The following is a 14,261-nucleotide window of genomic DNA, read 5'->3' as shown; positions in this document are numbered from 1 at the left end:
TAGCCTGTCTGCATCTTTCAATTTCCTGTTTGCCTACAAACAGAGAGTTTTCATTGTAATTTTACTCACTTATGAGTAACTGCTGTGAACTGTGACTCACAGTTTTGCCCTTCAAATACTGAATTTCCCCTCTGGGATCAATAAATCTGTCTGAAATTAGATGAAGTAGCTTTGCCAACCAAATCTTGGCAAATCTTTTAGAATCAATGTGAAATTATAATGTTCTACTGACGTTGCAGTTACTTTCTGAGATTTGGGTTCATCGGGTTTGAGTGAATGGAATCGCATTTGTACAGCTACGCTAAATATGCTATCTCTTATTTTCAGGTTCAGGCTGAAGCTGAAAAAGAGCATGAAGAAGTGGTGCATCTGCTAGAGGTAAAATATTATCTACTTGCTTTCCTTCTGTCCTATGGCATCCTACTATGAAAAGCCTAATTTACACTCCTGGCTTGGTCAGCAGAGTCTGCCGTTCGTGCAAAAAGAAACTGTCTGCCCAAATTATCTGATAAACGTAGAAGGGACCGATGCAACCTGTCTGGATTCCTCATGTGTTTGATAAAAGACCTCCGTGTCTGACAGTCGCTCCAGTCTGAGAAGCTTCTGCTTGTCACGTACAATCAGCTTGACTTTCGAGGAGAACTTATGTCCCCTATGGGGCGTCCTTCCAGAATTTCCTTATTTTTATGACCTTCATCATTTTTGTCTTTTCCCATCTTTAATATTGTTTTTTTATACCTTGCGGTTTTGTTTCAAGCCGTTCAGTTTATCCTTTTTCCATAGTTGAATATTTTGTTTGTTTTGTAATATTTTTCATCTCTGACCCTTGTCATTCTGATTTATATATTTTTTTTCCTTTTGTGTTTAAACAGAGCCATATGGACAAAATGCAGGTACACACACTTACTCATTCAGAGATTCTTTTGTAACCTTCCATTTCAATTAGTTTTTCTCATGGGAGGCATACAAATAACACACACCATGACACTTTTAAAATAATAATTCACCCAGAAATAAAATTTTTTTGTCATAATTTACTCATTCCAAACCCATCTGACTTTCTTCCAAAGGAACATTTTTGATAAATGTATTAATGTTTTCTCTTTCCGGCTTCAAATAGGACACAAAAACATTATAAAAGCGTCGTAAAAGTGATCATTGTGATTTATGCTGTGCACTCAATTTTTTTTGAGACCAGTTATGGCTTTGTGGGAAGAACAGACTGAAATTTAAGTCATTATGAAAATCATGAGAGATAAGTAAATAATGACAGAATTTTCATTTTTGGGTGACCTGTCCCTTTAAAATCATTGCATTATTATGTGTCCTTTGAGTATCTTTGCTGCTACACATCTTTGTGGCCGTGAATTATTGCTGCTAAAGAGTTAACAAACAAAGTTTGTTGGAGTTTAACAAACAAAATGAAGTTCCATCAGGTTTCCATCAGGTCAGGTCTTCTTTGCATCAGGGCTTTTGTTGTTGGGGTGAAACTAGGACCTGATGAAATTATGTGACTGTATCAGTATTAAGGTCTGGTTAGATAATACACTTAAACGCACACACACACACACACACACACACACACAGAGGTTATTTAAACCTCTAATGCCTTTGCCACTAAAAAGTGTCTCTGTTTTTTTGCTGCGTCTCATGCATGACACAGTGTTCTAAAAACAAGGTTCTCAAGTTAAAACTAGGTATGTGTGCCACAACTAATATCATTATTGTTTAAAGATTTTGTATTTTGTAAATTTTGTGTATACCCCTTAGGATATCAGAATAAATAGGCTTCTAATAGAGGAAAAAGTAATTCCATTAACATGTTGTTATTGTTACAGGCTGTGCATCCAATCGAACTTTATAGCATTTTGTCGCAAATTTATGTAATGCTGGGTCATATGTCTAATAGCAGAGATTTTAATACTGTATTTTGCCCAGTGTTTGTTCAATATTTTAGGCTGGTAATCACTATGCTGCTATGTATATATGTGTTTATAAAATTGTCACTTTTTCTTTTCAGCCATGTCATGTAATTTTGCATATTATTGGGCGTAATTTTGCATATTGCTGGTTCCTGTAACAAAACCATTTGAGAACTACTGCTACAGTTCAGTGAATTTCATCTGCATTTTTATTCATGTGTATGATATAAACGATTTTATTTAATAGTTTGTGTATTTCTTTCTTGTATATTCCTTACCTTGGCTCTCAAAGGTCAAGGTTCATGACTTAGAGCAGAAATGCCGGACACAGAGTGAGCAGTGCAATATTTTGTCGAAAGAGCTGGAGAAATATCACCTGGGGTCAGACGCGGAGGATACACTCAACACTGACTCACAGGAGAAAAACTTGTGCAACAGTTACAACAGCCTGCAGCGCCAGGCCAAAAAAAGTAAGTGAAGCATTTTTCAAACAGATGGGGGTGTATTTTCTCCCACATGAACCACAGACATTTCAGAATGTTGTGAGCAGTTTTTATAACACCTTTCTAGAATTTCTGGCATTTCTTAAAATGCCTCTAATTTAAATAAAAATGCCTTGTTTTTTTGGCTTATTAGCCTTTGTCATGCAGCACATTGCATTTATCTCATACATTAATGTACCATGGTAAAATCATAGTGCTTTTTCTAAGGGGAAACATTCAAAATGCATAATATTTTTTAGTAAATAGAGTGCTGCAAAGATGATGTAATTTTGTTTGTAGGCTAACCCTGATTTACTCTACAAAAACCCAATAGGACTTTTCCATTGTTTTTTGAATTATTGCAGAAAACAAGCTTTGTGACCATCAAAAGTTTATGATACTTACATGTTTTGTGCATCATGATAATCTTCACAAATAAACACAACTTTTATGAATTTTACGAATTTGAATTTTGAAGCCTTTCATTTTAAATAAATATATTTAATTGCCTTCTCATTTGCCTAATGTTTTTTTTTTTTTTCTCCACAGCCTTATTAAATCCATTTGTTCAGATCCATCCTATTGTTCAGTGATAAAAGTCATTGATTTCCATTATAACTCATGCTTGCAGGTGATGAGAGATCTGACGGATCTCCACTGGTCTCAGAACTGCCCATAGTACAGCAACACAAGAGAGACAAGCCAGAGCAGCTGTCGGTCAAACCCACGGTCCAAACCCAGAATCGCTCCAGCAGCCCTGTGCAAGCATCTCTCTCAGAGGTTTGTCGTGCGTCTCAGCTACACTGTGATCATTCGGTTAACCAGTTGCCGCGAGCAGACAACAGTATCTGTTTATCTGTCTGTATTTTACTCAAGAGAAAAGAAATGTGCTCATTTCATGCTTTTATAATTGGTCTCCGTCTCTCTATAATTAGATCCATAAATGACCTCATATCAGATGTTGACGATTGTCTGATGCTTTAGGAAAGAAAGTCAGTTGTTTATGTGAAAACTCAATCTACTATTCCACTGAGAGCTTAGATGCCCAAAGTATGGACACAAAAAATCATTTAATAATTACGTGAAGTGTGCAATTGTTTTGATGTTAAAATATTTTCTCCTCTCTCAGCTGTAAACCAATTGTATGTTTATTTTGCAAAAACATGGCATTGTGTAAACACCATGACTCAATGCTGCTATCAAAAAAGATGTTTGAGCATCTCAGCCAGCTTAACACAGCACAATTGGTTCAACCATTGACAATGGTAAAATCAGTTCAATTTGGTGATGCTTTCACCACCAAAGGAATTGCAAACTTCAGCCTTATATTTTCCCTGGGTATGAGATTGACATCAATGCAAATAGGTAATAATCACGTCCGCTCTGTGCACTTAATCATACATGAATCAAATCATCCATGAACACATGCATGCACTGTGCACATGGGAGCAGGACTGGAAAAAAATGGATGTTATGTAATGATCCTCACACAAACCCTGGCATAGTAAATTCTCGTTAGGATGTTCAGTTTTGAATTTAAAGATCAGGATCAAGTGTGTCAACTGATTTCCTCTGTCCATAGATGGACGATGAGGTGAGCCCAGCTCCGAGGTCCAAGGCAAGATACACAGGCCAGGTCCGTCTCTGCACTGCCCGATACAGGTATATTTCTTACCTCTTTTTATCCAACTTGATATATAACTATACACACACATTATATAGACACTACCATTCAAAAGTTTGGGGTCAATAAGGTTTTTTTTTAATTTTGAAAGGAATTAATATTTTTATTCTGCTAGGATGCATTAAATAAATCAAAGTAACAGTAAATATATATAAATGTTACAAAATATTTTTATTTCAAATTAAAATGTCTATATATCATAGAATCCTGAAAAGAAAACAATCTTGTTTTTCACAAGAATATAAAGGCGGCACAAATCTTTTCAACTGTGTATAAGAAATGTCACTTGAGCACCAATCAGCATATTAGAATGATTTCTGAAGCATTATGACACTGAAGACTAGAGTAAAGGCTACTGAAAATTCTGCTTTGCCATCACAGGAATAAACTACATTAATTATTATATTGCATTAAAATATAAAACGTTGTTTTAAATTGTAATAATATTTCACAATCAAAACAATCTGCCTTGGTGAGCATTAGTAAGGAATATTTGACGACGGGCCGTTGAATTATTATACTCCGATAAACGTTGTGGCCGTTACACCTCAGGTGTGCATTATTTTTCTAATAATTCAATGGACCGAAGTCAATTATTCCGCTAATAATACTGTTGCCACACCTCAAGACATCGATCAGATGATATATTTCAAGGCATTCGTCCGGTTTTTCTACTTAAATCGCTATTGTGAGTAGGATTATTTCCGTTGCTAATTCCAAAACATAATTTTAAACCTAGTAACAGAGGCTTGAACCGTTGATAGCAGACTAATGCAGTTAATAAATAAGTTATGAGAGAGAGAGAGAGATAGAGATTACCTCTGTGCGTCTCTCAATAGTGTTCAGCAGCAATGTCTCTAGTTATAGTGAAACTTAGTTCCTTTTGTTCACAAACAGCGCCGTTGTTGTTACCTCGCTTGTGAGAAGTCATGTAGTTTTTACTGATAAAATCTTCAGAGTAGCACTAACAACATTAGCGTGATGTATGTTAGTGTGTGTGTGCAAACTGTAACTGTTATGTATGTGCGGTCTGTGAGGGAGAGAGAGCGGGAGAGATAGAGTATATGCTTTCCGTACATAATAAAGCGTAATTTTGTGGCAAAAACATGGACATGATCTGTCGTTTTTATCCTTTTGTTTGCTATATTTATTTGTTTGGCCAGTGTCCAATGGGTTTTGGTTATTTTGCTGTTGTACTTGTAACTAAGACCTTTGAAATAACAGAAATCATTTGGCGAAGTGATATGGTCATGTAATGAGGCCAAGAGCTGCCTGGAACTACGTTCGCCGTGCGTTTCACTGAAAATAATTGCACAACTTAGAACGTTCGTCAGCCAATCAGATTCAAGCATTCAACGGCTCCGTAGTATAAGAGAATTTAATGTTTAATGTACAAAACTTTAAAACAAATTTTTACTGTCTCCAACAATTTGAACAGTAGTGAACTCTTATATAATATATATACTACATAGGCATAAATGTGTGTGTTTATATTTAGCTTGTTTCTTTGTTTTCTTTTCCTCTAACTCTCTGATCTTTTGGCCAGTTATAATCCCTATGATGGACCTAATGAACATCCAGAAGCAGAGCTCCCTCTTGTGGCAGGGAAGTATTTGTACGTATATGGAGTCATGGACGATGATGGATTTTATGAAGGTAATTGAGTTATGATACAAGAGACCTCTTAACACCTGTGTAATTGTTATTGTAGAATGAATTAAAGGGTCACTCCACCCCAAAATGAAAATTTTGTCATTAATCACTTACCCCCATGTCGTTCCAAACCTGTAAAAGCTTTGTTTGTCTTAAGAACACAATTTAAGATATATTGGATGAGAACCGGGAGGCTTGTGACTGTCCCATTGACTGCCAAACAATTAACACTGTCAAGGCCCAGAAAAGTATGAAAGACATAGCCAAAATAGTCCAACTGCCATATTTTTGCACTGTTTTCGTTCAAATCAAAGCATAAACAAATGTAGAAAGCGTATCCGTGTGGTGCAGCTGACATAGAACAGCGTAAGCGGATACTCTCCAAAATGGCGCTACGCTGATGCAGAGGAGGCGAATTGTTGAATAAAGTCCTTATTTTTGTTTTCGTTGCATACAAAAAGTATTCTCGTAGCTTCGTAAAATTACGGTTGAACCACTGATGGCAGATGGACTATTTTGACGATGTCTTTCATACTTTTCTGGGCCTTGACAGTGTTAATTGTTTGGCAGTCAATGGGACAGTCACAAGCCTCCCGGTTTTCATCCGAAATATCTTAAATTGTGTTCTGAAGACGAACAAAACTTTTACAGGGTTGGAACAATCTGGGGGTAAGTGATTAATGACAAAATTTTCATTTTGGGGTGGAGTATCTACATTAGAATCTACATTAAAAACAATCTACATTAAAAAACAACTATCCAGTTGAATCTCCAATTATCCAACATCTAAAAAAAATCCCAACAATTTATTTGCTAATGGACAAAACTAATTGACATAGACGACTAACAGTGAATTTAGTCAGTAAGCATCACCTGGCAGCATGTATTAAAATGACATGCTTATGTAACCCCCCGGGTCCTACTCACACCTGCTCCAAGCGGGTCTCCGGCATGGGAGGCGGGCGCATTAACAAGGAGGCTAAAGACTGCAGTCACTAACACCAGTCGCTAGTGTGTCTCTTGAGATCAGGGGAGTGAGGTTTACCTGCACAGCCTCCGTTACACTTACAAAATGCACCACAATGACATTTTATGTAATGAGATCTGCTGCAGCTTATGAGATCTTTCTATTTCTGTTTGTTCTAGGAGAGCTATTGGATGGCCAGCGTGGCCTGGTTCCCTCTAATTTTGTGGAGTTTGTCCAGGACAAGGAAAAGCCATCTATTGAGGGTGGAGAAGAGCAGGGCAGGCTGGAGCAGAGCTGTTTGAGCCTGATGACCATAGATGGAGGCGCTCCTCTGGACAGCCTTAGCAGCGACACTCTCGGCCACTGCAGCAATGGGACAGGCGCTCTGGATGGAGAGGAGCTGAGTGATGACATCGTGCCTTACCCCAGGAAGATCAACCTGATTAAACAGCTGGCGAGAAGTGTGATAGTGGCTTGGGAAGCACCTCTAGTGCCCCTTGGCTGGGGCAACATCAACGGCTACAATATCTTAGTGGATGGGGAAGTACGTTCCTCTGTGCCATTTGGAGGCAGGACCAAACTGCTTCTCGAAAAGCTGGACCTGGCTGCCTGCACATACCGCGTGTCAGTACAGAGCGTGACGGACAGGGGGCTCTCTGATGAGTTGCGCTGCACCTTGCTGGTGGGCCGCAATGTTGTGGTGGCACCCACCGGTCTGCGCATGGATGATATTTTGCGTGACTCTGCTGAACTTTCGTGGTTGCCCAGTAATAGTAACTACGCCCATGTTGTGTACTTAGATGGTGTGGAGCATGCTGTGGTGAAGCCGTGCTCTTACAAACTGCGTTTTGTGAACCTGAAGGCCGCCACAGTGTACAAAGTAAAAGTGTTGGCCAAACCTCACCAGGTGCCCTGGCACATGCCTCTGGAACAGAGAGAGAAGAGAGAGGCTGGGGTGGAGTTCTGCACCCAAGCTGCAGGTGAGATTCAACTCTAAAATTGTTAAGATATCGCTCCAATATTAAATGTATTTCATTTATAAGGTGTCTCTCTGATAATGCTGTTTTTAATTATTAATTTAATGAACCGGCTCAAACTACACTGATGCACTGTATGTGTTTGATTCACTTAAAATAACTATTTTATAATAGTCGTTTGTTTGAGAGTCTGTCTGCATTGTCACGCTGTGTGTTTTTAATTCATTTAAAAGAAGCAGTTCATAAAAGTTATTTGTTTGTGAATCAAACTACACTGTACACTGTATTTTTTGGATTCACTTAAAGGGATAGTTCACTAAAAAATGAAAATTCTGTCATTAATTACTCATCTTCATGTCGTTCCAAACCCGTAAGACCTTTGTTCATCTTCGGAACACAAAATAAAAGTGCAGTAGGACATCTTGGAAAAATACTAACTTTAGCCTGATAGCACTGAAAGCATATGTCCCACCCTCCCTGCAAATCGCTCTCCAAAGCCACGCCCCTTTTAATGCATGTTTGCCTGCCATTCTCGCTCTGTCTTCATAGCATACCTGAATGCGCTGATGACATATCCTGTCTGCGCAAACCAAGGCCCTCTCCCAAATGGCACCCTAAACCCTCGCGGTCTTCCTCTGAGTCTGCACTTTCATGATGTAATGCTGCTTTGACTGTCGGGTAGAAGTCTACTGCGGAGTTCGCAGCTCGGCAGAATTGCGGATCGAGGGCACATAACGGCCGCAAAGGGGGTGCTCGTGAGCACCCTTTTGAACGCTAAAATGACGAATGGGACACCCTACGACTTAATGGACACGTGGCGGCTACTGTAAATCCGCAACACCAAAAGTGCAGATGAAGTGTTCCATTTGGGACAGGGTCCACGTGTCCCACACTAGTCCTCAAAAGTGAAGCCATCACGTTTCAATTGCCCCCAGGTGGCTGGTCCCAGTATAGGTCATAAACTAGAGATCGACCGATATATCGATTTACTGATATTTTTAAGCATTTTACCATAATCGGATATCGGTTTTGTAATATCGGATTCACCGATAAACGCCGCCATCTTGTGTGTGTTTTGAGAATTGCGCGCAGGATCGTCATTGCAGCGCGTCTGAGGGGAGACGAGACAACAACAATGGTGTGCACAGGTACTTGATTTTCTGTAGTTAGTAAACTTTATTTAATATAACAGCCATTAATGCACAAATTAGATGGTTCTAAGAAATCGAGACGAACTCACGGAGTCATGTAAAATAATCCGTCAGTCTGTTCCAATAAAGACGTAACTTTGCCTGAATTAAATAATATGCAGCCATGAATGAGCGCATGTTGGAAATAAAAGTGCTGAATTTAATTCTCTCTCTGTTGTCTGTGCTCATCATCGTGAAGTCGGAGTCACGTTGGCTAATCCGTCGAGTCCACTCCAAATAAAGACGTAACTTTGCATGAATTAAATATTACAGCCATTAATGAGCGCATGTTGGAAATAAAAGCGCAGAATTTAATTCTCTCTCTGTTATATGCTCATCATTAGTCTCGTGAAGCCGCTTTCACTCAGCGGTTGATGCTCAGGAAATGCTTCACTTGTTTAAAACACGCTAAATTATATTAACATTTACTATATAACCATTATTTAGTTAATAAACATCTAAATAAATACATCGCTATGGAAATTATTTATTTATTATCTCCGCGAGCGATCGCAATTTGAGTAGGATATAGTTCTGTGTAAATGCATAGATAAACCACACTGTCAGCAGGCATTTCATAATCTAGAATGACAAAAAGATATTAATAATTTTGATATAACGTACTAGTTGAGAAATGCAATAAAACACGATGTTTTGTTTGTTATATTTCAATATTCCAGAGAATATTATTCAGTGAATTAACATTATCCAGTGAATTATTCTTCACTCTTTAGCCTATTAAACGGCTTATAAACCTAAAACTGTAGTTTAAAATGAAGTTATGACTCCTGTCCTTTTATTTATTTTCTCCATTTGAAAATGAGACATTCTACATTTATTTTGCTTATTGTGTTGCAGCTGATGCTTTTTATAAATAAAATGTTTTTATTGTCCTAATATGATTAAATTAATTATTATTATTTTTTTTAAGATGATAAAGCAGGAAAAACCAAAGTGAAGTATGGACTTACCTCACTCAGTTATTTATTTACTTTATACCAAGTAAGTAAATATCGGTTCTGCATATCGGTTATCGGGCACATAAATATGCAACTAATTGGTATCGGTTATAAAAAATCAATATGGTCGATCACTATCATAAACCCCGCCCTCTCCATGTAATCTAATGGGACGTGAGACAAACTAAATAATAAAATTTCACTTCAAATATTTTGTTTTCAAAGATGGTTTTTGTCATTTGATGTATAGATTTTATCACGCCGATGTAGGTTCAAGTGTTCATTTTTTAAATAATTTTGGTTTTAGTTAGTTAAGTGATGCTGTAAAAACGGGAGTGTGACGTCATGATTGACAGCTGTGATTGACAGCTTCTCTGAGTGAACTGAGGTGCCAACTTACTTTTTTTGGGATCTTCAGGAAGAGATTGGAGTTGTATTTACCTTATTTTAACACAAGCCTTTCATACGGCAATCAGTAGACAAAAATTGGAGCAGTCAGGCTAATTTATAAAGTCTCAGGGACGTGTGTTTGCGATCGACTCTGCAGGAGTGTGTGTGTGCAGGACGCGGCTCCTCTTCGCTCACTACTGCGTAGACTCTGGTCCCAAATCAGCGCAATATGGGCGCGCCCTATTGGGACAATGGCAGCTTCACTTTTCTTCAATGGAAGTGAGTGAAGGTGCGTCGTCCATCTTTTTTACTGTCTATGGCGCGAACAGGGTACACAGAGGTATGCAAATACATATGTTGACAGGCAGGTAGGAAAGCCTCTCATAATGTTTGGACCAAACATTTTGATTGGATGAACATTTCTTGGTCCTACGCCTTCCACAGAATATATAAATACATATACATACATTTAGACCACTTAACTTAATGATTGCTATCGGGATGTGATGAGACTTTCAACCAGCATAGCAAAAATGTTTCTGAAGACAATCATCTATAGCACCTTTAAGATATTTTTGATGAAATCCGAGAGCTTAGCATAAGACAGCCCTGCATAGACAGCACAGGTCCTACCATGATCAAGGCACAGAAACGTAGTAAGGAGGACATCGTTAAAATAGTTACATCAATGGTTCAACCGTAATTTTATGAAGCTACGAGAATACTTTTTGTGCGCAAAGAAAACTAAAAGAATGACTTTATTCAACAATTCTTTTCCTCCTAGTCACCCTATAGCACCATTTTGGAAAGTATCATGACGCGTGCATGCTTTCCGCTGAATGTAAACAAGGCGCAGCGCATGCGTGTTCTACTTCAGCAGTACGCGCATGCATTGTGTTGTGATACTCTCCAAAATGGCACTATAGGGTGATATGGAGGAGAAGAATTGTTGAATAAAGTCCTTCTTTTTGTTTTCTTTGCGAATAAAAAGTATTCTCGTAGCTTCATAAATTTACGGTTGAACTCCTGATGTCACATGGACTATTTTAATTTGATGTCCTCCTTACTACGTTTCTGTGCCTTGATCATGGTAGGACCTTTGCTGTCTATGGAGGGTCAGAAAGCTCTCGAATTTCATCAAAAATATCTTAATTTGTGTTCCGAAGATGAAAGTCTTACGGGTTTGGAACAACTTGAGGGTGAGTAATTAATGACAGAATTTTCATTTTTGGGTGATCCCTTTAAAAAAACAAGTTTTATAAGAGTCATTTGTTTGTGAATCAAACTACACTGTTGCATTATATGTTTCTGATTCACTTAAAGTAACCAGGTAATTTGTTTATGAATTGTACTACAGTAGTTGTATTGAACGCTTGTTTTTGCAGCCTGCGAGGATAACTCAAAAGAAGTCCATTATTTTGCAGTACACAGCATTTTTATTGCATCACAGACTGTGAAAACACTTTCACAGCTAAGGTAAAATCAGTAACAATTTCTGGTAGCACTAATAAAGGGAACCATCTGATATGGTACATTACAAATATTTAATTGTAAAAGTTAAGAACAGGGTCTAAACTGTACAGTTGAGTTAGCTGAGCAGAATGCAGTAATGGGAAATGCTGAACAAACAGATTTTACTGAAAATTTATTATGGGATTATAAGAATCAATGTGAGAATTGTTCAAATCTTAATTAATCCGAAAATCAGTATTTTTACCCTCTAAGGCTGACACGCATATTGTGTGGACCCTAATAGCACACACAATGTCCTTTGAGATGCAAAAGAGACAGAAAACAGCTATTTTTGTTGTTCTGATTAACGCAACACTCCACTTAAAATAGTCAAAGGCAACAGAAATGGGTTTAGTGAGGCTAATTGGATTAATTAATTATCTGAAATGCTCAGGCATTTGGAAGTAATGCTTGCCCGTATACCATTATTCAGCTGTGAAGCCGTTGAAATGACCATATTACTGTACACTTGAGTTCAAGTGAATGAATGCAGTGAACACAATCCTTTCTAAACATCATGTCTATAGTGTCAAGTGTGTTACTGTAACTAACTAGTGGTTATCTGTCCCTTCCCAGGACCCCCTCTGCCTCCTCAAGAAGTCCAGGTCCAGTGTGGACAAGCCCCAGGAGTCCTCCAAGTTCGTTGGAAGCCACCTCCAATGACACCCATGGGAACCTCCAACGGTGCAAATGTCATTGGCTACGCAGTGTGCACTAAGGGTCAGAGGGTAAGAATCCGCATGTATCAGCAGTCGTATCTTGTGATGTTTATGTGACAGAACAGTTCTGGACCGCATGAAGGCTAAACAAGAGTCATCAAGACCTATTTTTATCAAAAAGTGATACTGATGCCCTCTGTTGGGGGAGTTGGGTGATTCTAAACACTTGAATTCATTGTTTATGGTGGTTTTAGGTGATGAAAGATTCTCACACTAACAGTCTTTTTGTTACGTTATTTGGATGATTAATGAGGAGAATGTTGATTCTAAAGGTGCGGCCACATGCAGTCGCAAAAAAAGGTCCATTATCTATTGTTTCTTATTCAAATTACCAAATTTCGCCTGCAAAAATTAGCTAAATAACTGTAAATGTGATGTCATCTTAATGCTAATACCAATGCTGTTTCAGATTGCTGAGGTGTTGTATCCACTGGCAGACTATGCGGCAGTAGAACTGAACCGTCTCCAGTGCTTAGAGGCCCGTGAGGTTATTGTCAGGACTTTATCAGCACAAGGGGAATCTCAAGACTCCCATGCCGCCGTCATTCCAAACCACCTGCTGGTGCCTCTTCCTAAAACCCTTCCTCCTTCTCACCACATGCAATCACCTCTCCCACCACAACAGTCCCAACCAATGCCTCGTCATCCTCAAATCCGGGCCCTTCCCCCTCACCCTGGACAACAACCACCCACCCATCTCCAACCCCTCCCCGTTCGCCCCAACCAGCCCCCATCTCATCTCCATCCCCACCATATGCCCCATCCCACACAGCCCTCTCCACCCCACCTCCAGCCTTTACCACCACACCCCATCCCTCAACCCCAGCCCACCATCCCAATGCCCCAGCCTCAGACGTCCATGCCCATGCCCCAACCCCAGCCCCAACCACCCATGCCTATGCCTCAGCCCCAACAGCCCATGGCCATGCCCCAACCCCAGCAGGCCATCCCCATGCTTCAACCCCAGCCAGCTATCCCGATGCCCCAGCCTCACATTCCCCAACTGCCCCTTCCCCAATCCCAAAGACCACTAAGTGCCAGAGAGCTGGAAACCAAAGAGCCAGGGCCAGGAATGCTTCATCATGGAGGGGGCCCACCTCAGCCATGGGAGCCTGGCTGCTCCCCATCAGGCATGCCCACAGGCCTGCCACATGGACACACCCTGGATGCCCCGGCCTGCCCAAACCACCGCTCCCCGTCACCTCAAAGGATCCTCCCCCAGCCCAGGGGTACACTCATTCCTGACACTGTGGCCAAGGCTATTGCCAGAGAGGCAGCCCAAAGAGTGGCTGCAGAGAGTGGACGGGTGAGTCAAGTCAGCAAAAAGCATGTTATATAAAGTAGCAGCAAACCAACATTAACCCTAGAATGCATGACAAGAAACTTGAATAACGGGGGTCAAAATGACCCATATCAAAGTCAATGTCTTTTTTTAATAAAAAATAATTTCTTCTTTTTATTGTTTTCTATATTTTATATCAATTTTATTTCGATTTTTATATAGATGAAAAATCGAACTACAGTTTATATAAAATAAAGAAAACAATAAAAGAATGAATATATATATATATATATATATATATATATATACATACACACACACACACACACACATATATATATATATATATATATATATATATATATATATATATATATATATATATATATATATATATATATATATATATATATATATATATATACACACACACACGCATATATATATATATATATATATATATATGTGTGTGTGTATATATTATAAATAAATATATATATATATATACACACACACACACACAC

General features: G+C 39.0%; 1 protein-coding gene across 12 annotated transcripts in view; it reads left to right on the top strand.

Moving 5' to 3' along the window:
- Positions 1-14,261, top strand: part of rimbp2a (RIMS binding protein 2a) — an 81,195-nt gene that overhangs the window by 55,719 nt on the left and 11,215 nt on the right. For 10 of the 12 annotated variants that reach the window (XM_058757375.1, XM_058757376.1, XM_058757373.1 and 7 more), the window contains 9 exons: positions 328-378; positions 873-893; positions 2,215-2,392; positions 3,036-3,184; positions 3,987-4,066; positions 5,635-5,744; positions 6,888-7,688; positions 12,313-12,464; positions 12,865-13,761. In XM_058757375.1, the coding sequence (XP_058613358.1) occupies positions 328-378; positions 873-893; positions 2,215-2,392; positions 3,036-3,184; positions 3,987-4,066; positions 5,635-5,744; positions 6,888-7,688; positions 12,313-12,464; positions 12,865-13,761 (2,439 nt within the window). The remainder of the gene's footprint in view (positions 1-327; positions 379-872; positions 894-2,214; positions 2,393-3,035; positions 3,185-3,986; positions 4,067-5,634; positions 5,745-6,887; positions 7,689-12,312; positions 12,465-12,864; positions 13,762-14,261) is intronic. The other 2 variants (XM_058757382.1, XM_058757374.1) reach the window with 1 other exon arrangement.

Source organism: Onychostoma macrolepis, chromosome 21 (genome assembly GCF_012432095.1).
Source record: "Onychostoma macrolepis isolate SWU-2019 chromosome 21, ASM1243209v1, whole genome shotgun sequence".
Lineage (NCBI taxonomy): Eukaryota > Metazoa > Chordata > Actinopteri > Cypriniformes > Cyprinidae > Onychostoma > Onychostoma macrolepis.
This window is presented reverse-complemented; position numbering and strand designations above follow the sequence as displayed.